Below are 27,104 nucleotides of genomic sequence, written 5' to 3' on the forward strand. Positions count from 1 at the left end.
CACGCGGTGGCGGCTATATAAGGCGTCTCGGGAGACAGCGCCATGTTATTTGGCGCGGAGAGGGAAAGCCGCGGGCTTTGGTAGGGGTGTGCGGCGCGCCTCGGAGCACCGGAACCGCAGCGGAGCTGGGTCTGGGGCAAGGGCAGTGCGTGCCGGGGAGGGGTGCGTCACGTGTCCGCATCGTGAGAGCCGCCGGGATAGTGGCGTCTTGGTGAGGGGTGCTGCTAACCTGCTCCTGGTCCTGTAGGTGAGCTGCTGGCGTTCGCTATGGAAGAGGACTGGGATACGGAGCTTCTGGAGCAGGAGGCGGCGGCGGCTCCCCAGCGGCGTTCTGAGGAGCAGGTGTGGATGGTGAGTCGTGTCCAGGGCGGGGCGGCAGGGAGCGGGGCGCTTGGCTGGCCTAGACTGGGGAAGAGGAGGCCGAGAGGCCACCTCTGTGTTCCCTGGAGCTCCCCGAGCGCTGCGGTGTGCGGAGAAGGAGGTGCCGGGCTGTGCAGTGAGAGCCGAGGGCACGGAGCTGACCGCGGAGGGAACGGCTGTGCCTGAGGTGTCAGAGCCTGGCGTGGGCTGCACGGAGAGATGACGGTCTTGAGTCTAAATGACTCATATGCACTCTTGCTGTTTTATTATATGGCAGCTAAATGCTTTGGTGTGAAGTAAAGGGTGAGACAGAGGAGTGTAATGAAAGACAGCTAAATAATATTTTACTATTTGTGGGATGAATGAATATCAGAAGAAACTGCTGTAAATTTCAGGAGGACCTGTTAGGAATGTTTGATAGTTGGCATTGGTCTTACAGGTGTTACAAATGAGCCTTGAGGAATGGAGGGGTAAGGAGAGACAAATAGGTTATCCAAATGGGTGCCAAGCTAAAAGTACAGTTGCCTAAAAGAGGAGTAGTAGTATCAGAATGATGATTTTATTGGTTTGAGGTTAGTTTCCTGTAATGGTTGGTAGCCATATCAGGAAAAGTATTTCAATTGTAGTAAAATAAAGAAAGCATGATCTGGAAGTAAAAATGTTGGTAACTTTTTGATGTTCCCCTATCACTTGGTGCTTTGGCCTAGTAATACATCTCTAACCTGTATTAAGCAGGAGAAATTTAAACCCGGGCTTTGCTGGAAATAAAACTTTATAGTGGTACAATGTGAAAATTAGGTGCTATTCTGAACTGTTTTGGATGGGGTATCTGAATCTTTGAGTAAATTCAGAGACTGACATCTTTAAAATACTTACGGATAATCTGTAAGCATGCTGTGGAAGAAGAACAGGAATGCAGTTGTGAAGCTGATGGAAATAGACTTATTCATTGTACTCATAGCCTGAAACCTTTCTAAGCCTAAATTAGAGGAAAAAAATACTGTAGAAGATTGCACTATTGCTTTGGGCAACAAATGTTTTTAATGAGCTTTAAATGTTTGTTAGCAAAGTGAGGTTGATGCCTCCACAAGTCTGACAGGAGGCAAGATAATCTTGTCTTCATAGTGTTTGTGTATAACTTTCGGTGACATTTGTGTATGAACATTATACACTTCAGTGTATTGAAGTTTAAGAAACTTTGAACAGAACTATTTGAAAGACTGTGCTCATGGGTACAGAGGGCACTTTATTTCAAGTGGGAGACTTAGCAACTAAATGCACCTTCAGTTCACGTATACTTTGCTTGGCCTGAAGGTAACATTGTGATGTCCCTTTTTTTCCCTGTAGGCTAACTCTGGCAGACCAAACAGCCCATCCCTCCGCTTCTCCAGCAGACCAAGCAGCCCCTTGTCTGGCTTCCCAGGCAGACCAAACAGTCCCTTCTTTGGCTTTAGTCAGAATAAAGGCTCACTCGGTATGCAAAAACTACTTAAGATTTTACTGATATTTGGGGAAGCTGATGACTTGAAAAGTTTAGAAGATGTAACATGGTACTATTCTTGTTCTTTAATGTTTTCATGTGCCCCCATGCGATAAGCAGCAACAAATTGTACAAATAATATAAGGAGTAAGTTTGACTTATATTCCTCACTCCTTTGTTTGTTGGTGATGAACACATTGTATAATTTGAAGTGAATGGATGATAGCGGGGTAATCATTTCCACAACTACTTGTGACAGGTAGTGTTGAAAATCAATAAATACTATGTGCAGTGTTGAGCAGACCTAAACTTCCTGACAATTTTAATGAAAATAAAAAAAAAGTCGCAGGATGCTGTTGAAACATTAAAAAACAAAACAAACAAACAAAAAGTAAAAAAAAAAAAAATTAAGACATTGCATTGATGTAATTTTCATTTTGTAAGTTTCCATAAAGTACTCTTAGTTTCATGAAGATTATGCCTTTTTAAACGTGAACAGACGTTTTATTTATAATAGGCCATGCTGATGTTGCTAGAAGCAGTTTGTCCAGCACTTGGAGTGATGGTACAATAGCCAGATAAGGAAACAGATTTTGCTTAAAACTGACGGAAGGTGGAATAGGGCAGATGCTGGTTTTTATTCTTAGGAATGATCTTTGCTGCAACTGCATGTGAATATTTTAACTTAAGTGAAATTGTCTGAAATAAAAATAAATAGTTCATGTTTAGTTCAAACATCTGTGGAAGAGCAACCTAAACTATTTTAACATGTCATGTTTAGCACAGATTAGATTCATTTTTTAATGAGCAGTTAGAACAAGGCAGTATGTTCATTGTTGATGTGTCATTCTCCTACCTCTCAGTGTGCAGGTAAAAAGGAGATATTTTCTTTTTACCTAATTACTTATTTACAAGATGTTGGAAAATTAGGATGGGCAAGACCCGGAAGTCAGTTCTGTTACTTGAACTGTTAGGAGTTGAGAATTCAGAGAACAGGTATTGATGGTTTTTTTTGAACTCCCCTGAAAGGGCTGGATAAACCTTAATGTCTTTTGAAAACTTACAGTTAACATATTGTACTTCAGCTGATGTTTAAAAAAAGTGTGCAGGCTTGCAGAGGGTACACTCTGTCCCTTGATCCAAGACTTCATTGAAGATGGTAGACTCTTTTGGCTCCATTAACAGACTCTGGGGTATTCTATGGTTGATCTCCGGCTGGAGTTTATGCTATTGATTGCGACCTTTGGGCCCAGAAGTTCTCCTTAGTTCCCAGTTGTGTATGAATGAATTTCATTGGTTTGTGTGTGAGAATGGTATGGGAGACATTATCAAAAGCTTTGTTTATTTATCTTCCAGGTGCTAATGAAGGACCTAGCAGGAATCTGCATATGCAGCGTGACATTGGAGGTTATTCTGGGAGCAGAGGTAGGATTGCGCAGTTAAAATTTGTAGTTTTGGGGATTATTAAGCCTTGCTTTTGGATAAAACATTAGGACTGGCAGCCTTATTACTGGTACCTTAATAGATACTGAGATGTGTGTTGATAGCAAAACTGTTGCTGAAGTGATGCTGTTCTGTTTTGGAAGGCAGCTGTATGTGTCCCTAGCGTTGCTGTTTAAGGGCACCCTGTTGCATCATGTAGTAGTTTCTTACTGTTCCAAATTCAGCAGGAGTTTACTTGCCAGTATAGTGTGCTGACCTTGTTCATGCTGTCAGCTGAGTTTTAATGTGCTTTATTACATATGGATTTAGCTGAATACTGGAATAAATTTTGTTTCTTATTTCCTCCATTCATGTGCTACTGTAGGTGTTAAACAATGAAATTGATTGCTGTGGTTTACCTTAATTTCACAGACTGTGAATTAAAGGTGACTGTGCACCAGTCACCTAAGCATCCTCTAGCCGCTTCTCAACTTGATCCAGCTTTGAAATGCAGTTTTTTTGCTGTGGGTTTTCTTTCCCCTCTTGGGAGCCCAGACTGCATACAGTCAACTGATATCACTCCAGATTCTCAAGATCCTTGAGAAAAAAATGAGAGAGATCTCAATGTCGAGATCTCTCTCGATGGCATTATCCAGCCCTCTGAATACTCTGGGATGAAACCCATTGGGCCCAATAAACTTATCTGAATCCAGGTGGAGTAGCAAATCCTGTACAAGTTTGGGTTTGGCTAAGTAGTTGGCTGAGGACCATGACCTCCAACTTGGGGCATCTGGGGTCCCTGAGTTTGTAATCAGTGTTGAAGACAGTGGCAAAGAAGGCACTAAACGTCTCTTGCTTTGTCTGTCGTCTTGTTGTGAGATGACCATTCTCATCAAGAAGAAACCAATGTTCTCTGTGGTTCTCCTTTTGTTGTTAATGTATTTTAAAAAAACCCTTTTTTGTTGTTTACCACAGTATTGACCAGCTTCAACTTCTAAAAGCTTTGGCTGTACAAATTTTTTCCCTGCAAATGTGAATGTCATCCCTGTAGTCATCACATGTAGCTTGACCTTGCTTCCAGCAGCTGTGTGGTTTCTTTTTCTACCTCAGCTTTAGAAGAAGATTCCTGTTGATAAGCTGACCTTCTGCCCCACCTACTTGATTTCTGCATTGTGGATTTCCCTGGTTCCTGTGCACTCAGGAGGTGATACCTAGAATAGGCAGTGCTGACACACTGGTGCCTTCAAAAGGCATTTCCCAGGGGACATTAATAACTAGTTTCCTCCTTATATTCAGGGTGGAGGTTTTGGTGGCCATTTTCCTGCTATCACAAGAGATTTTTATTTGAATACTTCCTGGTCTCTGTGGCCAAGATGACTACCATTTGTCACTTCACCTATGAGGCTTTCTCTGTTCATGAGGAACAGATCTAGGAAGACACCTTTCTTTGTTGTTCTTTTCCTTTCCTTTCCCATAGTACCTGTGCCTGTACCAGCAAGTTTTCATTAGGGTGTTTTAGGAATCTCCTGCATCTGTTTACATCACCTGTGTGATGTTTCCAGTTTAAGTTTGTCAATTAAGTGCTTCGTAAAGACAAAGGCAATTGAGCTTGAAGTCTCTCTGGGTTCCTTAAAGAGTAGTAAATCAGTGCCATCATCCTGGCCTTGTGGTCTATGGTGGACTCCCCCAGTGACATCTCCTTTGTTTTCATGTCCCTTAATCCTTACCTAGAGGCTGTCAACCAAGTTGTTGACAAGTGTCAGCTCCATACAGTCCAGCCTCTGCACAACAAAGTGCCACTGTTCTGCTCTGCCCAACTCTTCTGAAAAGTCTGTTACCATCCATCACACTATTCACGGGGCTGGTTTCACATACAGCAGTGATGATATAGCTCTGGACTGAGGCAAGCCTTCTTGCTGCTCTTGCTTATTTCTCATGGTGTGTGCATTGGTTTAGAAGTGTTTCAGATGTGTTTTGTACCCAGCACCTCATAAAGCAAACTGAAGGATCTCAGTAGCACACAGCCACTCTGATTGCAGCATGCCATTCAGTAGTTTATCACCAGCAGTGTAGGTGCACTTTAGCTGGGCCGTTGGTCTCACCCTCAACTGTCCCAGGCTTATCTCTAGTGAGCCTGGTTTTATTTTCTTCCCCCCTTAATATTTAGTTTAAAGCCCCCTTAACAAGCCCTGCCAACTCCTGGGCTAGAATCCTTTCCCCCTTTGAGACAGGTGAACCCTGTCTTTAGTCAGCAGGCCTGACGCTGTATAAACCACTCCATAACTGGGGGGGAAAAAAAAATCCTTTGATGGCATGAGCCTCTTAGCCATATGTTGATCATGTTGGTTTTCCTATTCTTCTCAGTATTCTTCCCTGCTACTAAAGGAGTTGAGGAAAACACCACCTGAGTTCTACTCCTTCAGCTAACTACCCTAAGGTCCCTTTTGACAGCCCTTGGGCTTCTCCCATCGATTTTGTTGCTGCCAACCTGAGCTACTAGAAGCAGGTAATAACCAGAAGGCTATGCAAGTCCAGGGTGCTTCCTAGCAATGTCCCTGACCAGGGCATCAGGGAGGCAGCAGAAGCAGAAGGGCTTTGGGCTGGCCATTCAACAGCCTTCCTTTGCCTATGAGATTATTGAGAATGTGAATCTAGGTTCTTTATTGACATGCAAAATGAGGAAAAAGGTAAACAGACACAAGTTAGAATAAAAGATTATCAGACTTTGTAATTTCTGTGAGGGCATTCCAGCACTGGAAGAGGTTTTTAGAGAGGTTGTTCTGTCTCCATTCTGAGAGGTTTTTAAGATCTGCCTGAACAAAGTTCTAAGCACCATGGTGAAAATTGGATGTTGATTCTGTCTGAGTGGGAGACTAGATCAAAGATCTGAGGTCCTATTCATCCTGAATGATTCTGTAATTTTAACTTGGAGTTCACTTAACAAAACAGAACAGCCAACTATCCTAAGGTCAAAAATGATTTTGATTGTTGTTTTATTTTCCTATCTGTAGATTCTGTTCTACGTCAGAACAGAGAAGATCAACCAGTGACTGGATTTGGTAGAGGGAGGAGTTCTGGAGGCAGAGGTAACTTCCTGGAGTGTTTTGTTCTTTATTTGATAATTGTTTTCCTTATTTCTACACTCAGTTTCGTTATATCAGATCCATGAAGAGTGTTTATGACTTGAGGGCTAATACTAACACTTGTGTAAATAACTCTAAACCTGTATTTGAGGTCTGTAATACTTAAGAATGTTTATACTTAGCCTATCCCCTTTAAAATGTAATTTTTGTTTTGCCTTTGGAATCAAATGATGGGCCATTTATGAGTCAGTGTTCACCAAGCATTGGTGAAGGAGCTACAGACATTGTAGAAGAACTTGGTCTCGTAGCAGAATGTGATCAGCTAAACAGCACACAATTTCCCTCACTCTCCCATCTCCAGTGGGATGGAGAAGAGAATTGGAGAAAAAAAAGTAGAATTCATAGGTTGAGATAAAAACTGATTACTAAGACACAGGACAAAGAGAGAAATAATATTAAGGATAGTAATACATAAATATTTGTAGAAAAGAGATGCACAGTGTGATTGGTCACCACCTGCTGACTAATGCCCAGCCAATCCCAGAGCAGTAGCTGCTCCCCTGGCCAGTTCTTCTCAGTTTTATGTTTGTTTTTTTCACATGATGTCATATAATATGTAATATCCCTTTAGCAAGTTGAAGTTAGCTGTTCATGTTCCAACTGTCCCAGTTCCTTGTTCTTGAGTCCTCTGGTTGGCGAGACAACAGGACAAGCTGAAAAGCTGAAATATCCTTGTCTCTATGCAGCACTGCTCAGCAATAACTAAAACATCAATCAGTGTGTTACCAGAGTATTTTTCCTCCCAAAGACATAGTGTCATACCAGACACTATGAAGAAAATAAACTGTCTCTACTGAAACCAGCATAATGATCTTAGTCACTGGAAAATGGCAGAACAAATGTTCAGTTATAAAGATTAACAGGTAAATAGTAATAAATGTGTAGTACATTAAAATGGTATGATAGAAACTTCTGAAAGTTTCTCACTGTTGTTCTGGCTTACACTAATAGAAGCGGGCTTTACAGTTCATAGAAGTTAAACTAGACTGTGTCACGTAAAGTGTTTTTTTCGTACTGGCTTTCTAAAAGCCAGAAATACATTATGTCCACACAGTAAATGTGAGGCTTATTGGTAATCTGGGTTAATGCAAGCATGTAGGAATGTGAGGAAATAGAATACTAATGTGAGGCAGCAGATAGAAACTGCAGTGCTATCTCACTATGGTTCTGCTTGTGAAAATGGAGTAGGCCAGTTTTCCTGTGGATTAAACAAAAGAGTGAAGATTAATCTTAGATTTCATTCTGGTAAGATGCAATACAAGAGGGTAGTAGACTTTCTTTGTGTTTTTTAGGGGAAAAAAATATATCGTTTTTCATGTTTGGACAAATCATATAGCTTTGTTATTTTCAATAAAAAACACAAGTAAAGGACTTCACAGGATAATCAAATAAAGGTCACTTGATGTGTAGGTGCAAAATTGGACAAACTAAAGTGTTGTGTGTCATGATGCAGATTTTCAAGAGAGGAACTCCACAGATGATCCTGGTATGCAAGAACAAGGTTTTAGAGGTGTTCCTGGCATCTTTGGGCAAAGCAAGTGTAAGTTTTATATTGATTGGTTTGTGTAGGTCTGTACCTTAGGTCATTCTTTTTGATTTGACTGTTCTTTGAGAGCTAAAAGTATAAAGTTATGAAATAGCTTTATTTTTTCAGATGTGTTGGGGTACCTTCTTTGCAAGTTCGTATCACTGGGAATAATACAGAATAGGTAAAAATTATGAAGAATCTCGTAGGGGTATTGCATCGTGGATTTTGTCATAATAGTATCAGGGATTTATCCTCACAAGGGGAAGCAGAGGTGCTGGTGCTGACCAGTGAAAGCAGCAGGACCCAATGGAACAGTATGAAGCTGTGTTGGGATGGTCAGGTTGGGTGTTAGGAAAAGGCTCTGTGTCAGAGGTTGGGTACTGAGGCACTGGAGCAGGCTCCCCAGGGCAGTGGTCGTGGCACAAAACTGCTGGAGTTCAAGGAGCATTTGACAATCAAATCAAAGGATTGGAATTTTGGGTAATCCTGTGTGGAGGCAGGGGATTTGATCCTTGTGGGTTCCTTCCAGCTCTGTTCCTTCTGTGGTTCTATAATACTAGCATTGGGCATAATGCTTTATAAAAATAATTTTTAGTGTCTACCTTGCTATGCTTTGTATTTCTTACAGGTTTTAACAATGAGGTAAGAAACAGTCCTTTGCGTGGCAGCCCTTTTGCCCCAGGATTAAGAGGAGCAGTTGGAGGTTCTGCAGGTGAGATGTTATTACAGCATGATTTGTGTCTTGGATTTTCTCATTTCTGATGTGTAGCAAAGCAGTACTGTCAGAGCTTTGGTAAATGATGTTAGTTTAGTTTTTCCCCCACTGGAAATTAAAGACCTATTGCAACAGTTAGATGGCTTGTTTTCATGCTGTTCACAATCAGAATTTTACTCAACTAATATAGCACTGATGTAGGAATTATTAGTACTTTTATGATGAATCACAAAGTTAGGTTGTGTGATTCTTAGTAGCACTTGATCAGCACTTAATTGTTAGTCAATTTAAAATAGTGGTTCAGCAGTTTACTGCAGTCAAATTCAGCAACTTAGTTGAAGTTTCAAGAGTGGCAAGGTTCACATGAGGTTTACAGTAGGGTGGTGGAGGGGGAGATTTCCAAACTTAGTGATGTACTTGAGGGTTTTCTTTGTGCCCCAGCAGGTTATTCACCCTTCCTTTTTGTTGACTCTCAGCAGATGGGTCGGGCATGTCCCAAAGAGAGGTTTTCTTAGCCATTCAAAATCTTTCCCATCTGTGCTACGCTATGTTCATTTCCTACATAATGAAATGTCTTCATTGTCCTTAGCATTTTTCTCAGGTTCATTCTGTCTTTTTCTAGAATGACTGTAGATAATGACCTTCCAGACTGTGTGTTTAAAAAAAAAAAGTTTAGGTTCTTCCCCTTCAGCATTAGAATATCTATCCCCCCAACCCCTCTTCCCCATCAATACTCTGGTTCACAAAAATTTGTCAGGAAATATTTTCTAAGACAAACCCTTGTCTTAAGAGGATCACATATGGGCTAAATATATTCTCTAACGTCTGAGATGTGTTTATCCCTCAAATACATTCTACATCCAATTTGAAAATCCATGTATAGTATATAAAATATTAAGAAGGGCATATAAATGTAGCCAAAATAGGAATGAAGCAGCTGTCTTTTCTATCATACGTTAACAAAATATCTGCAAGCACATATCTCTGTGTGTGTGGGGAGGTGAGGGCTAAGTGTCAATAGATCACAGTGAAACAGCTGCTTTGCTGTGTACAGAATGCTAACTCAGAATCAAGTCTTCTAAAATGATTTAGTACAAGTTCCTCGGAATATGTGGCATGCAGCATTCTGAGTATTCTTAATTACATATTTTCCTGCAATTTCCATTAGGTAGACATACCATTTTCAAACAGATTACCTGCAGCTCTTTGTAGGGAAGCAATCCCTTTTGGGCTTGCTTCTTGTAAATTAAAAAATCTTGCAGCTTACACAGATTGTCCCTGAGTGTTTAATCAACTTGCTTAGCTGGTTGAACTAAGGATAGAAGTCCGTTTTTCCATTCATAATATCACCGTTCAGTTTCTTAAAATGCAGCTAAGCTGCACAATAAGTAGTCATGCTGCTGTTTCTTCCCTGGCTTTTTTGGGGGGAAGTTTGTTTAATTAGAGTGTTACTAGTACAATTTTACAATCTTTAGGAGATGAAACCATAGAAGTTTAGCATGTACAGTGTAAGTAATTATGTGTGAGAAACATAAATTATTGTTTTCCAAATCCTCTGTAACTTCAGAAATACTACCACCTGCTGCAGCAGAAGTTGGGTATTCTGGTATGTTAGTAAGTTCTGAGTTAAAAGAACATAAGAGCTGTGCAGAATTCAGCAGCTGTGCCCAACTGTTGAGCTACGTGTGGCCCAGCTGGGTTCACACTGCAACCTGTGCCCCCTGCCGCTACCTCACATTTTACAGTTTGTTGATAGATGAAAATAATGATGCTACAAATATGGGTTAACTTGTAATTTCCTTGGAGAAATTAATAATGAATATAATATTACTGAAGAAATGGCTTCTTTGGTGTCACTGAAAAATACAACTAGATCTCTTTGAGTTTTTTTTATTGCTTCATACAATACATTAAAGCGATTTTATTTAACCTTTGCCAGGGAATCACTACTGATGATGCCCGGGTGATGGTTGGCTAAAAAATAAAAATAAAAGAGGAATTTATAAAGTAATAGAACATGACGCAGTTTGTACTGGTAATACATGCATGATGAAATATTACTGCATCAGACATTAGGAAAATCTATGTGCAAAAACTTTGGGAAAGGATAATGTTATGCAAATTGTCGTCAAAGCCATGAATTTTATAAAGTCTAAAGGAGTGAATAATTGCCAATTCCAAGAGTTCCTTAAAAGTATGGATGATGATTATGGGGTTGTCATTCACTTTTTTGAAGAAAGGGGATTAAGTTGGGGGAAAATGCTAAAAAAGACTTTACAGAGTGAAATCAAGTCATCTATGGAATTGAAAGGAAAATTTGTCCCAGGATGTGAAGATCAAAAATGACTAGCAAATAAATCTGGCATTTTTTTGTGGATTTGACTGCTCATTTAAGTGAGTTAAGCATCCACCTTCAAGATGAAAATCATCTGTGGTGTGTTTCAGACAGTAACAGTGTTTGAAACGAAACTTTAAGTATGGCAAGCTCAAGTTGTGGCAAATAAGCATTTAGATACATTGGCTAAACGCAGTTCTGTCATCAGTGAAAAATATGCAGGTGTGCTTTCCATTTTGATAAAGAAATTTGAGGGTATGTTTCAGGATTTCAAGAAAACCATTTTTTTGTATATTTAAACTTTCATAATTAAATTTTCAATGCTTCACTTAAACTCAATCTGCCAATCATACCAGAATGTGCTGCTCAGTTTTCAGAGTGTTTTTGGGTACTTTTTTCATTGAGGTCCTTATTTAAAAGTTCTCTTGGGAGTTCTTTCTTCTAAAACAAGCTAACTTTGGACTGCTTCATTTAGCAGAAGTTCACAAAGGTCGCAATGAAGAAATTGATTCTGGAAGAGGTAAGCAGCTTCATAAGTAACATGTCAATTTTAATTTGCTTTTGACTCAGCAATTTCTTAAGATTGCTGCAATTCAGTTCATAAAACAGAAGGTAGTGATTTGTGTAAATTTATAACTCTCTGAACTGTGTAATGTGAGTTGTTAAGCATGTCCTGTTAACTCTGTTTAAAATGTGTTCATCTTTAGATTTCGGAGCAATATTGTCATTGTTCTCAGCTTAATAAATGTGATTAGGTTTGGAATGAACTGCTGTGGAATTCCTCTTTGGAATGATTTTCTCTTCTTTCTGCTGGTAATTGTTGTGTACCTGAGACACAGCTATTAGAAATTAATTGGCTAGCTCATGTAAAGTGGTGATTACAGTTACAGAAAAATGCTAGGGAAGCAGTAGGTTATTCATTTAAGATGTCAGTTTTGTAGTGCTATGTACAGAAGACAGACTTGATGTGTTTTACTGAGTTAAGATTGGTAAATAGAATATCATTATTTGTATGTGCAAGAAATCATGTTGAAATGTTTAATGGATAACAGCTTCCTAGCATGTACTGAATGTATCAGCCTATCAGGATGTTTGTTTATCTTGATTCTGTTTGCAGGAGAATTTGGCATTATTTGGCTTTTTGTAGTTCTAAAATGCAAAAGGATAAATAATGAATACCTTAATTTTGTGTGAATAATTTTGGTTTATAATTGTTCCCTGTTTGAGGTTTGTGTGGAAAACACTTCTGTTGCAAACCTTTTAGTGAACATCAAATAATTCATTTTTACATCTGAGTTTATTAGCTTGAAAGGACCCTTACAGAATGCTGAAGTATAAATGAACTACCAGGGACAAATGAATTATATTTTTAATATTAATAATTTCATTGCTGGAAGGTAGAGACAATTTACAGTATCACAAATTTTTGTAGTAGTTGTGTAGGAACTAATGTACTTTTTGTTAGTACCTGTTCAAAGTAAGATTCCTGAGCAAATGTGAGCATGCACTATAAAATGGCTTTACAAAAGTCTTGTTTTATCTGCAAGCGAGTTTTGGGTCTTGCAGTATAAAGCTAAGTTTTAGTAGAATTCATTTATGAAGTATCTTTGTCTCCTGTAAGGTGAAGGAAAGTATTAATGACTTCAGTAGTGCAATACTTAGAACAGTCTTAATTTTCTTTACGTGGTTTATTCTTGTGTTCTTAAGGTCCAAAGGTGACCTACGTGCCCCCTCCGCCTCCTGATGATGAGCAGTCCATCTTTGCATGTTACCAGTCAGGAATTAATTTTGACAAGTATGATGAATGCGCTGTTGAGATGTCAGGACTTGACCCTCCCACACCATTACTGGTCAGTGAACATTTTATTCTCAAGTATTGAGTGTGATTCTGTGGTTTTTCTGTTTGTTTAAAAGGTAATATGCAATTTTGCTTCCACATAACACAAAGTGGCCAGCTTTTCTAAAGAAAGGGAAAGGATCATCTTCCTTCTAGGAGGAGGGACAAGGGCAGAGGTAGGGGAGGTAGGAGAAGAGAGTGGGGGAGAGGTGATGGGGGAAGTGAGAGTGTATTTGAGTGTATTTTCTCTGTACGGTGCTTCTTGCTCCTGGATATGGATGTTGCTTTAGCTCTCTAGTGGTTTTAGTGCAGATATTAAGAGTACATCAGAGTAAATCTAGTACAGGAAACGAAGCAGAGGAGTTGTGGTCCAGCTTCATAGTGTACCACAGTGTACATTTCCTGCTTGAATCCAGATGTTGTATATAGCTTCTGTTTGGTTTTCTCTATGTTAGTAAGACCAGTTGAAGTCCTTCACTGCTGTACAGACAACAATACTTGAAGACCGTGAGTAGCTTGAGGAATACTTTGAGGCTTCTACTGTTAGGAACTTTGGTATCTAGTTTACCAGTGAGACCCATCTTCAGAGTTGTTTTTCTTAATGTGTGTGTACTGCTGTACAGATACAGTAAGTATCTCATTTTTTAAACATGCGTGGTTGTGTACCGTACAGTACATTGTTTTATTTTCCTCTTGCAGGCTTTTGAAGAAGCTAACTTCTCTCAGACTTTAAGGAAGAATATATCTAAAACTGGATATTCAAAACTTACTCCAGTGCAGAAGTACAGCATTCCTGTTATACAGGCAGGGCGGGATTTGATGTCGTGTGCCCAGACAGGATCAGGAAAAACAGTAAGCGTTTTCTGTAGCATTCGTTCATACTGTCCATTCATGTCTTTGAAGTTTTAGGTGGATGCCTTGGACTTCAAAATAAGCATTTTTTTGTTAGTAAGTATTTTTTTCTCATTTCAGTACAAGACAAACTATTTGACAAGTGTATCATTAAGCATAGAAAAGATCAAGAGTCATTCTCAGTTTTAATTTATTGTTTGAGTACTTCACTAAACTAATTACTAGACCAGTCATTGACAACATACAAAAACTGAAGCAGATGTGTAGGCCATTGTGGAAACTGTTTATTAGGAAGATAGCAGTATGTTGAGAGGGACTTTATTTTTTAAACTTATGCTGGATTTCTATAGTATGTTGTCCTTGTTTGCTGTCCTCAGTGTGACCAAATCTGATTTGCACCAGGCTGTTTTAACTGGTTCATTATAATGATAAAGAAACTAGAGTTAAGAAGCTGACAGTTGTCTCAACTTGTTTAACTGTTTAATGTATACAAATCTAACCACAGACAGCTCTGTATATCTGGCTATTAAACATCGTATTTTGAATTTTAGCGTTGTGTGGAATTCCAACTTTGATATATATGTTGTTAGTTACTGTTTTGAAAAATGCATCTTCTGTTTGTGGAAGGGAGAAGCTGAAATGTGCAAAAACCTTAAGTTACAAGGTTATGCTTTTTTGAGAGGCTACAAAGGTTATATTTTGGGTGTAACTAGACTTATTTGGAAGCAAGAGTGCTGATGCAGATGACACAAACTGGTCTGCTGTTGTAGTAATCCAGAGACTGATAACATGTTATTAACTTATAGATCTGCTGATGATCATAGAAAGCTTCTAAGTATGTGTCTTAAGACAGTATTTGATCCTAGGGTGCTTAATTTGTACCCTGTGTCAGGATGATGTGCGGAACTCAGGAATAAGGTAGTGTGTGGTGGTGTTCCTGCAGTATTGGAATCTTAAGGATGAGAGAAATGTTTTCATGCTTTTTAAGCAGGGAAGAAGTTTTGACCACCTGTGATGTGTTGAGCTCAATCCTTTTGCAGTGTTTTTCCCGAAGTTTACAGTATGCTGTATCATTCTGTCTTTAAGATTGATACACAGCTTTAGCATGACCAATCAATGCTTTAAGTCTAAACAACATATCAATGCTTGTTTTAGGCAGCTTTTCTTCTACCAATTGTGGACCAGATGATGAAAGATGGCATAACTGCAAGTGTCTTCCAAAAGCAGCAAGAACCACAATGCATTATTGTTGCGCCAACTAGAGAACTCATAAATCAGATCTTCTTAGAAGCAAGGAAGTTTGTGTACGGGTAAGCTTCTGTACTTGCTTTTCACTTAGTCAGAAATAATTCTTTCTCCACAAATTCCCAAAATTTTCTATGCCAATCAAATAACTGTGAACACTGGAGTTTAGGTAGGTAATGCTGGTTAGCAAGTTGATTGCTATATTGGGTTTTATATATTTAATGTATTTTATATTTGGATATATTTTTAACTATATCAGAAGGACATTGAGGTCCTGGAGCATGTCCAAAGAAAGCTCACCAACAAAGCTGGTGAGGGTTCTGGAGTGTAAGTCTTAAGTCATTGAGGGAACTGAGATTGAGTCTGGAGAAGAGAAGGCTCAGGAGCTACCTTATTGCCCTCTACAACTACCTGAAAGGAGGGTGTGGTGAGGTGGAGCTTGGCCTCTGGTGGAGCTTTTCCAGGTGGCTAGCAATAGCAATAGATAGGTGAATAGCAATAGCATAAGAGGTAATGGCCTTAAATTAGTTAAGCTTAGTTTTATCTGATTGAACCTTGTTATTTATGAAGCTAAATTAATATCTTAAGGAATGAACAGTTAAAATTCAAATTTGAAAATGCTTTCTGTATGCATGTAGAAGCTTTTAACAGAAGGCTGCGTAAGGTAGTTCTTGTTAATTTATGTGCTTTTTATATGGAGGATCTGATTTAGCTTCACTTGGTAGATGGAACCAAAAATCTCAGTTAGGAGAGTACTAAATTCCTGTACTAACTCATGCCTAACCAGTCTGGTGACCTTATATGGTGGAGTGATGGCATTGGTGGACAAGGGAAAGGCAACCAATGTCACTTACCTGGACTTGAGCAAGGCCACTACATCCTTATCTCCAAATTGGAGGGATGTGGATTTGATGAGTGGACCACTCAATGGGTAAGAAATTGGCTGGGAGGCCACAGACAAAGGGTGGTCATCAATGGCTCCATGTCCAGGTGGGGGCCGGTAATGAGCGGTGTCCTCCAGGGGTCTGTCTTGGGACCGGTGCTCTTTAACATCTTCATCAATGATGGAATCGAGTGCACCCTCAGCAAGTTTGTGATGACACCAAGCTGAATGGTGTGGTTGACACAGTGGAAGGAAGGGATGCCATTCAGAGGGACCTCAGCAGGCTTGAAAGGTGGGCCCAGGTGATCCTGATGAGGTTCAACACAGGAAAGTGCAGAGTTTTGCACTTGGGCCGGAGGAATCCCAGGCATCCATACAGACTGGAAGGAGCAGTCCTTGAGAGCAGCCCTATGGAGGAGGACCTGGGGGTCCTGATGGATGAAAACCTTCACATGAGCCAGCAGTGTGCTCTGCAGCTCAGAAAGCAAATGGTATCCTGGGCTCCATCAGAAGAGGGGTGGCCAGCAGGGACAGGGAGGTGATTGTCCCCCTCTACTCTGCTCTTGTGAGGCCCCATCTGCAGTACTGCTTCCAGGTCTGGAGCCCCGAATACAAGAAAGACAGAGAGCTGTTGGAGAGGTTCCAGAGGAGAGCCATGATGATAATCAGGGAACTGGAGCACCTCCCCTACAAAAACATGCTGAGGGAGCTGGGCTTGTTCAGCCTGGAGAAAAGAAGGCTGCAGGGTGACCTCATTGCAGCCTTTCAATACCTAAAGGGAGCCTACAAATAGGAGGGGAATCAACTCTTTGAAAGTGTAGATAACAACAGGACAAGGGGAAATGGTTGTAAGTTGAGGAGGGAAGATTGAGGTTGGATTTCAGGGGGAAGTACAGAGAGAAAGGTGAGGTGCTGGAACAGGCTGCCCAGAGAGGTTGTAGATGCCCCATCCCTGGAGGTCAAGGACAGGTTGGATAGGGCCCTGGGCAGCCTGGTCTAGTATTAAATGGGGAGGTTGGTGGCCCTGCATGTGGCATGAGGGTTGGAGATAGATGATCCTTGGGGGCCCTTCCAACTCTGGCCATTCTGTAAATTGTTTCAGTGTCAGAGCACATTTGCAGCTTAATTCTTGAGTGCTTAAAGCATTCTTTGCTTTTCAAAAATTTCCCCTTATAAATGTGCTGCACTGTCCCTTTGGTGTGTGAAGCTGTAGTACTATATTTTCTGACTTCTCTTTTTTGCTGCTGAGCCTTCAATATAAAGGGATCTGTGTAGAACTGAAAGTGTTATTACTGCTGTGTTGTACTTGAATTGAAGGGAGGGGGAAGAATGCATTTGAGATGATGTTCCTTCCTCTTCTATGCAGTGCACCCTCTAATATGTAGTCAGAATGGGAGCCGTGAGCCTTACAGTGATGGAAATTTTGGCCTTGGATTCTGTTATTTGTTATTATTATATATAGTATTATTATATATAGTATATAGTATATATATATATAGTATATATACTATAGTATACTATATAGTATATAGTATAATATGGTACTATTATATGATATAAAGGAATTAAAGCACTCAGATTGGTTTGTGATAAATTTGACAATTTAATATTTGCATATTATATACATATATGTATATGATAAATGCAAATAATATTTTCATGTAATGATACAGCTTACCTTATTAGATAATTAATCCATTTTTTTTCTATACAACAGGACTTGTATAAGGCCTGTTGTGATCTATGGAGGCACACAAACAGGTCATTCAATACGTCAGATAATGCAGGGTTGTAATATATTATGTGCCACTCCTGGAAGGCTTCTAGACATTATTGAAAAAGGGAAGGTAAGCTTCTAAAACTTAGCCTGAGTTTCCTTAAGCTCTTTTAGCCTTATACATACTGGTGTTCATTATTCAGATTTATTAGAAGCAAAAATGGAGCCATGAAGACCAGTCAGTATGCTGCCTTCGAACATGCCCTTGAAATGCACGTGAGCTTTTCTTGGAGTTACCAAATACCATGATGTTTTTGAAATTGTGGTGCGTCCAGTCTTTTCAGTCCTTACGGGTCACACTGAGAATACCATTTTTAGGTCAAATTGGCTGTAATGTTCTTGGCAATTTAATTTTACAGTTAAATAAATGGAATGTTTTGTCTTAGTTTTCATAGAAAATCCCGTAACGCATTATCTCTTTATGTCCTATTCTATTTGCTGCAATAGCTTTTATGTGTGGGATTGTGCTAACATTAATTCTTTGAACTTTTCAATGCTAATTTTATTCAAAATATAATAAATTCCAGATGTAATATTAAAGTTTTTATTTCTCTAGACATTATAAATTCAAATTGAAATTGCTGTGTATTGGAATGGTGTCTCAGCAACATTGTGCTGGACAAATAAGTTTTGCAGAAATACTTTGTTGGTAATAAACTGAAGATTGGCTTTTTGGTAGTTGGGCTTCTAGTCACAGTCTTCATCAGCAGTACGTACTTACAATGTTACCCTTCACATGCTTTCTGACAGGTACTTTTTAAAGACCAAGCAGTTTTTGAGATCGTGTTAGGATCATATGAGAAAATCTTTCTAAAACTTGGACATGATTTCAAACTAGTTGTGCTGAGTAACAGTTGACCTACAGTAGGCTCCATCTTTATTTGCATTGTGGAACTAAGTTCTGAAGCATTTTGATTTCAGCACGTGATTACAATTGGTGCAGATTAACGGTGTTAGAAAGGTGCAAGGTGCAAATAAGATATAATACCTGAGAAGAACCTGGGCTTTTATTTGTCAATTAACTTAAACTACAAAGAAAATGGATTTTGACAAGTAAGTTTATACTGTCAGTGGAACAATGCAGTTTCTCTTTCATTGAAATATTTACAGATCAGTTTGGTGGAAGTGAAATATTTGGTACTAGATGAAGCAGATCGCATGCTTGATATGGGTTTTGGATTAGATATGAAGAAGCTGATTTCTTATCCAGACATGCCATCTAAAGACAGACGTCAAACGTTAATGTTTAGTGCCACTTTTCCTGAAGAAGTTCAAAGGTGAGCTAAACAATGATGGAAGTGTATCTGAAGGTACGCCTGTATGAATCTAGATATCTGAAGGGTTAAGGATACTCATTTTTTTGTTTAGTCTTACAAACTTGCTAGAATAGACTGAAAAGCTACACTGTTAATATTCCTTGCTAAACTTGCCTTTTTTTTTCTCAGTAGCAAATCTACACATATACATGTAACTTAAGCAATTTGTCCTTCATCTGCATACTTTTCTCAGGAGATTCTTAGTGAGAATTCTGTAAAGTTTGAAAGCTCTTGAATTCCACGTTTGCAGAAGTCTTCACAAGGCCCTTGGGTTTTTTTAGTCTTTTAAAGCAGTGATCTTGCTCTTTATCAAGCAGCACTGGTACTGTAGTCTTAGCACTACCTACGTCTACTTACTGTAGTCTTAGGTGTTGAGGCATAATTTAAACAGACAGCTTAACTATTTTTCACCACCAGCCTTGCTCTTATAGCATTCTTCTTTACGAGTATGAGTGCTGTTTTGGTTTCAGTAGTTCTGAAACTTCCATTAATGGGTTTTAGATGCATCTTACATCCCTGCCACTCAATACAGGTAATTGTATTTTCCAGCAAGAAACAAGTTTTAACAAATGGAAATGCTGCTGAACCTGGCAGTAACAGAACAAAGCATCCCATTCCCTGTAGGCGGATGAGTATTTTCCAGTATTTTCACTTTTAAAGAGACTGGCATCTAAACATCCTGTCTTAAATCAGAAGAGTATTAAACTTCAGTTTGAACAGTTGACATAATTGTGGTGGATTTTGTTAGTGATACTGTTGTGACATTATGACTTCAAAAAAAAAAAAACTAGTAAGCATATTACAGTTTAATAGCATAGGAACAGATCAGTTTGTTGGGGTGATACATTGTTACCTCAGTGGGTCAGATCCTGAGGACTTTGCTGAAAAGTCAGAACAAGGAAGGATATTTTTTGTAAGTGAGGAGAAAAGTATCTTTGGTAGTTGGGTGTTTTCAGTAGGAGGGGGATGGACTGTCTTCTACCACGTGATCAGTTAATGCAGCTTTTGGTGAGATGGACTGCATTTTGTGAAGTAGGATTGAAGTCACTTCAAACAGTCTTACGCTGACTGGTGTAGCTTTGGTTCCTCAATCAAACCTCTTGTGGAGATGTTTATATTGAAAGAAAGTCCTGTAGTGAACTAATACTGGCCTTGTTTCTGCAGCTGTAAATCAAACATTCAGGTAATATTGTTGATGAGTGTGGTTCACGTTCCTTCTGTGTTTACTGTTCAGGCATGAATGATCTCACTTTCCATTATATACTGGAAAAAGACTTCCATTTAAGGTCAGGAATATGGGTTATAATTGGCTAAGGTTTTGGGGTTTAGAGAAACATTGATCTCTGGTTTTCTAGATTGCATTTCAGTTTTATGGCTAATGTCCTTGCTACACATTTTCTATATGTATTGGAGAATTAGTTGAGAATACTGTAACTATCAGCATCACAAGGGAAATTGCCTTCAATTCAAAACATGTAAGATGTATACTGATTGCTTCTTCTTCATGGAAAAAGCTTACCTTGCTACTGTCAGTCTTATATGAATGTCCAAGTGCTATTAGAAGACTTGATGTGAGTCTGTGAATCACAGTTCAGAAGTGTGTCATAATGTTCTTAAAGCCTTTTGAAATTAAAATGCCTAAAAGTAATATTCTCACTTTAGAGAAGTAGAAAGCTTTTTTTTTTTTTTGAGTTGATTTGTTTTTTTCATATTCTGGAGTCAGAAAAGCTGATGATGTCAGAAAAGCTTGTTCTGTGTCAAAAAACCACTTCTGATAGCATAGAACGTGGTGCTTTCTTTGGCTTTGTTCGTTTCAGGCTCTCATGCACTTCTCTCCAGGCTTAGTTTAAACATACTGTTTTGTTCTTGAACTTGGATCTTAGCTGTGACCTTTGATCTTACCTCTGCTGTGTAGAAGAGTTGAGAGTCATGGTTTTCCTAGCTGATGTGAGAAGTTTTGCTCAGCGACTTTTGGGTTTATATCCTCCATTAAAGTGGAAGATGTCTTCTTTCCCTTCCAGGTTTTTATTTAATGGACATTTTTCAGAGACCTTAAACTTAGCATTTCCTTGCAATTTAGAACTGCTTCTCTGAGAATTCAATTACCTTTCAGATCATAAGATGAAACAGATGTTAATCTGTAATAACCTCTATATTTGCTGAGAAACTGTAAGTGGTTTAAATGCGGTATGAAATCAGGTGTGAGATACAAGTCCTTAAGTCAGGCCTTCAACATCTTTAAAGCTTGACTTTTTTTAGGAGTCTAAAGTTGAATTGAGGCTGCCAGTTTCAGTTAAATGTTAACTTGTTTGTGATATGAATTCTTGTGTACATTGCTTACACTGGATATGAAGCGCGCTTATAGATAGGTTAACACAATTTAGTAAAAATTCTCAACTACTATGGGGCGTTTGTTGGCAATACTGATTTTGCCAAATTTGATCTCTCAGGTAAAGATCTGAGACCAGAACAGAAGCTGAATTTCACCTATGGGGCCTCGTAAATAAATGCAGTGGGATAAGCTACGTTTTTAAGCTTTTTTGTTGTTGTTGTTGAACAGTCAAAAAAGAATTGTGTTTCTTCGATGACTAACTTTGAGTTCTGGGTTGTGTGGGATTCTCCCTTGTTCCTTTCAGATGGTGATGAAATAGTGCCCCAGAAATGGTTCTGTGAACATATGTCAGGAACATATTTCAGGCATTTATGTAGAACAGTTTGAGTTGACTGAGAAATGCAGTATTTGTATTTTGAAAAGTTGTGGGCCTTGTGATCATTTTTTGTACAACTGTTCAGGAACAAATACAATCTTCTCAGCCTTTTTTTTTTGAAAGAAAAAGTGTGCATAGCATTGCATTCTCTGCCAGCTAAGAAATTATATATGTAACTGTTGCGATGGGTACTTGATCTTAAAGCAAAAATAAGCCATGTTAATAGTATTAATAGTGTTTGTTTCTCTTCAAGGCTGGCTGGTGAATTTTTGAAAACTGACTATATATTTCTTGTTATTGGAAATACCTGTGGAGCCTGCAGTGATGTTCAGCAAAGTATTCTTCAGGTTCCCCGGTTATCCAAGAGGGATAAACTGATAGAAATTCTACAGAGCACAGGTAACTTTTCTTATAATTGTCTTCCAGCAGAGAGGGAATTGCTTACTTTTAAACTTATGCTCTTGCTGTTGATCAAACCATGACTGCATTCTGTTGCATACAAGACTGATTGAAGCTTGAAGCATTTCCCAGGGAGTCGTAGGTTTTAGAGAAGTTTGTGTTATGGGTACTTGTCAAAGTCTCACCTTTGAGTAATGGCAATTAAACTTCCTAGATGGTTAGTTTCTTTGCGTAGACAGTTACTAACTGCTTTAGCACTTGATGATACTCACCAGAGGGTTGGCTTATTAAATGTAAGCAAACCTTTGGGCCTGTATTTTTTTTTTTTTTTCAGAGACTGGAATTTTTCTGATTATGCTCTGTTTCATCTAATGCTCAGAACTATAAATGAATTTGATGTGTATACCTTGCTTTTCAGAACTCAGAATGGTGTCCCATGCCTAGCTATATGCTCTAGGAAGAGGCAACACACTGGGACTTAACACAGAGCAAAATTCATCTTTCATCCCTTTTAATGAGGAGAAAAATATAATGTGTGACTATTGACCTGGGTTTCTGTGTTGATTTAGAAATTGAATTTGTTCAGAACAGGCAAAAGGAGTTGGAATCATGCCATAAAGACTTGATTTGAAACCAGTTCTTGGATTAGATGTTCTTAAGTGCAGCTGTAAATAGTGGATTTGCATCAGATTTCAAACTCCAGTACATCTGTATCCTTTTTAACTTAGGTGGTGAACGAACCATGGTGTTTGTGGACACAAAGAAAAAAGCAGATTACCTTGCAGCCTTTCTTTGTCAAGAGAATTTACCATCCACCAGCATTCATGGGTGAGTATTAAGTGAAAATTATTGAAGTGTTTATTAGATCAGTAGTAATAATCTCAAGAAACCTTTCTTGAAATTGGCTTTTATTGGTTTAATTTTCCTTGTAATCCTCAGAAGCTCTATCCTGTTGAAAATGTAGCATTTCTGACGTGAGTTGTATCACTTCGTTTGAGTATAGATCTTCATGATTGAGACATTTCAGACACTCTGTAAGAATGGGGAGTCTTACATGTGCTGCTAAACAAGGAAATTCAGTAGAAGCAGCTGTTGTAACACAAATAACATAGATATAAACAAATAGACATAGATATAAACATAGATATAAACAAAAGAAAGACATGAGATTGTGTTTATGAATTGAAGTGGGAGTTGTGGATCTTTCTGTCTATATTATCGATTCCCCAAAGCAGTAAGTCAAGTTATTCACATAGAGTTTTCTGATGCTGTTGTTTCTGCCTCTTTGAGGTGATCATGGACTTCCTAAACTGTACTTTTATAGAGATTGGTGTAAAAAGATTTTTCTCTTGCAGTCTGATCATTAGTGTTGTGTATCCTTTTGTTCTTTCTTCCCTGAACTTACTTCCTTTGCCTTAGCACCCTTCCTTCCCTGTTTGCCTTTCTATGCTTAGCCTTGAGATTATTTCACCTTGAAGCAGACCGTAGATACACTTGTTGAAGTAGTCCTAATACATACTATTTTCTGAAAAAATGCAATTCCTCTGGAGTTTCAAGTTAAAATAGATAAATCTTATTGCTCTTGACAGAGACAGGGAGCAGAGAGAGAGAGAGATAGCTCTTCACGATTTCCGTTCTGGAAAATGTCAAATTCTTGTGGCAACTTCAGTTGCAGCGAGAGGCCTGGACATTGAAAATGTTCAACATGTTATTAATTTTGATCTCCCCAACACCATTGAAGATTATGTACATCGAATTGGACGAACTGGTCGTTGTGGAAACACTGGCAAAGCTGTTTCATTCTTTGATGATCAGTCAGATGGCCATCTTGTACAATCTCTACTTAAAGTGCTTTCAGAAGTAAGTTTCAAATCTTAGTGCTGAACATTTCTTCTTCTAAGGATCTAACATTAGTGTACTAAGCAGGAATTATAACTTTATTGTGGTTATGTAACTCTTAATATGAATTGGCAAAAGAGTCAAAGTTTATGAATTCCCTTTTCTAATTACGTAGGCTCATCAGGAAGTTCCAGTTTGGTTGGAGGAAATGGCTGTTCGAGGAACAAGTGTTGTCACATCACTTGGTGCCCATAGGGTAAGTCTGGAAGTCTTTGCTACTGGAATTCTGTGTCATTATAAAAGTGTGGTCAGCAGCATATATCCAAAGTACATACTGCTGAAACTTCTGGACCTGAGTCCCTTATCTTAGCTGTGCATCTTAAAAATGCTTAATGTTTCTGAAACTCAATTTGGATAACTTGTCTTAAGTTTGACTGTTTGCACTGTAGCCTTGCTAGATGCATTAGTCTTTATCTGCAGTATCAAAAATGACTCTGAAAGAATAGGTTTGTGCAAATATGCACAAAGGCTATAGTTCCAAAAAATTCTCTACCACTTGTTTCACTAAATAGCTGATTTGGTTGACAACTTAAGATAATCGCAGCTACATAAATGTCCTAATCTGATTCATGTCAGAATTTGTTATAGTGTTTGTGGAGAGGAATCTTCTGGTTTCTTAACATTGCTGTTACCAGGTATGAAAATATAACCTGAGTAAATGAGACAGTCTAAGTAGCATAGCTGTCAAATCTGCTGTTCTGTGCATGCTTGAATTTTTTAAAAAATTGGTGTTTGATGATTCTTGCTAGTTCAATTACTTACTACTTTAATTTTGGCATTAACAAAATCTGTTCCTTCATCTGTTGTTTTCATGAGAAATTTTATTACATCTCAGTTGCATTCCAATTGTTGATACACTGTTAGAGACATCATGAGAAATAATTACTCATTCTGTGTTCATATGGTGTCTGAAGTTGGAGTTCAAGTTGAGATATTCCTTTCATGTTTCATATTTTTGCCTTCCATAACTGACAATGTGTTCCTTTGGGTGTATCCACATGCCTGTTTAATTCCTTAATCAGATCTGAATGATTTTTTTTTCCCTCTGGGTCTTCTTTGGGACACTGAAACATCTTACTTCTTTCTCATGCTTGAAGCCTCAGTGTATATTTATATACACTGTATATTTGTATTTATATATGTATATTTGTGTGTAATATGCGAATTAACAATATTAATATGTAATATGTATATGTAATTGCATTCAAGCACACTTAATTTGTTTAGATTGCTTCCATAGACAAAACTCATCAGTTTTTCTAATTGGCTTCTGAATACACATCAACCTTTGTGGATTGTCCCAGTACTTCATGAAACTTCTAATTTCTAGGTCTGAATCAGTCTTTCATGTCCCTTGCAATATCTGAATTACAAAATCTGAAATTTTTATTCCCCCCACTCATGAGTAGTGAAGTTTCAGAGGGAAGATGTTTGCTGTTTGTTATGGTTTGAGGATGCTGCCCTATTAATCATATGTATGCAGTTCATGAACTCTGGAGTTGAAGATCTTCAAATTCTAATGCCTGCTTTATGAGCCCTCCTGAAAACAGTGATTCCAAGAAACAGCACATTACTATCAGCATTTTTTTCCTTGAAATAAACTAGTAATCCTGGTTTTTTTTTTCCCATTGCTTTACTAGTCATGACAAAGACCGATATCTGTTATTTTGTTATGGTGCTGATATAACTGTGTCATTTGGAGAAGGCTTTAGTAGGAACTCAGGCATTGTTAAGGACATGCTGATGTTCTTTATCCTGGGGAATAAGGAGAGCATCTTCATTTGTATTCACTTTCTCTTTGAAATGGAATGTGTGAAAAGGTCATTTGATAATAAAGTGATTTATTTGGAACTGCAGTCTGGAGGTTTTTATCTGGCAGTTTTTGAACAGTCTCGTAGCTGACTAGGCTTTTCCAATGGAAGAGGACTTTATTGGGAAGAGAGTGCAGACAGTCATCCTTAAGAAAGAGGAGAAGGTTTTTTCTTGACATTATATGAACCACTTTGTGTTGGGTAGGGGAAAAAGCTGAGATTTGAATTTTGGGAAAGATTGCTCGCATACCTGATAAAAACTGAGGTTGGTGAAAGCCTGTTGTTTTAGACTGGAGTCTGAAAAGCAGTTATGGAAAGCTCCTTCCTTGTTTTAAAAGTTAGTGTTCAGATAGTATTGAGGGTTATGAATGCCAGTTGTTTTTTAGCAGCTTTTATTGTTAAAAGCTTGATACTGTTAATGATTCTAAACTAGTACCCATTTTCTTTCCTAGAACACTGCAGGCAGCAGCAGAATGAACCCAGCAGAAATGAGGATGTCATATTCTCAAAGAACATTTAAGTCATGGGAGTAATGCAGATTTAGTAGTAAACTCTGTTGTATTCTGTTTTGGTTTAAGTTAACTGTTGCAGTTAATGTTTACTTACTGTTAAGCTTTATGAAATGCTTTGTGTTTACAAGCTACCTTGTATCTCATGATGAAGCTTTCAACAATGAAAAAGGAACCTATTGTTGATTCTCATTCAATTTAGGAAGGCAAAAGCCTTTTTCAGGAAAAAAAGAAGCCTGATAGTAAGTGTTAAATGTTTCAGTCAGTAGGTGTTTGCTGACGCTTGTATGTTGCTATAAATAATGTGTTGCTATAAAAGAGTTGTCATCCCTGTTTTGCTTGCAAGTGGAAAATAGCGTGTCACTGGAACTTAATACTTTGTTATTAAAATTCATTTAAAATGCAACTTGGAAGCAGTGTATGTATTTAATGTCCTGGACAGTGGGACTCCTTTTCTTGACAGTTCTCCTTGAGGATTTGTGTATCCATTACAACTTTCAGTCTAGAAATTTGGGCTTTGTTGATTTGCTAGCAGCAGGAAATACATGGGTAGTAATTTCTGGAAGAAGATGTACACTTGCAGTCTTCCATGTCTATGAAAAGCAACCGAAGTAACGGCAGTCATGAGTCATATGTATCTTAGGTAAGCTTTCGGAGGAGACCGACTTGGCCTTGTTTCAAGGATCACTTCGATCACAGGTGGTTTTTGCTTCACCTCCTGTCTTGTACCTGTTTGGTTGGGGTATATCAGGATGAGTTGTGTAACTGACTAAAGAGGTATTCTGGATCTGTTGTAGGCTTGCATTTGATTTGCAGCTTGTAAAATAATCATTACCATAGTTTTTGTACATTTTGTACATTTATTACATTTAATACTGTTCACAA

The 27,104-nt window shown here is 38.5% G+C and overlaps 1 protein-coding gene across 4 annotated transcripts; it reads left to right on the forward strand.

Moving 5' to 3' along the window:
• DDX4 (DEAD-box helicase 4) lies at positions 1–27,104 on the forward strand. Of its 4 annotated transcripts, none has more exons than XM_048932389.1 (18): positions 1–80; positions 248–351; positions 1,708–1,834; positions 3,197–3,265; positions 6,274–6,348; positions 7,859–7,945; positions 8,562–8,645; positions 11,459–11,503; positions 12,691–12,833; positions 13,520–13,672; positions 14,828–14,982; positions 17,518–17,647; positions 18,688–18,854; positions 21,855–22,000; positions 22,729–22,828; positions 23,590–23,860; positions 24,015–24,095; positions 26,163–27,104. In XM_048932389.1, the coding sequence occupies exons 2-18, from the start codon at positions 268–270 to the stop codon at positions 26,241–26,243; spliced, it is 1,998 nt and encodes a 665-aa protein (XP_048788346.1). In that variant the 5' UTR covers positions 1–80; positions 248–267; the 3' UTR covers positions 26,244–27,104. The 4 variants fall into 4 exon arrangements, with proteins under 4 accessions (XP_048788346.1, XP_048788349.1, XP_048788348.1 ...); XM_048932392.1 differs by having other exon boundaries at positions 11,462–11,503; XM_048932391.1 differs by having other exon boundaries at positions 60–129.

The sequence above is a fragment of the Lagopus muta genome, chromosome Z, assembly GCF_023343835.1.
Source record: "Lagopus muta isolate bLagMut1 chromosome Z, bLagMut1 primary, whole genome shotgun sequence".
NCBI classification, from domain to species: domain Eukaryota; kingdom Metazoa; phylum Chordata; class Aves; order Galliformes; family Phasianidae; genus Lagopus; species Lagopus muta.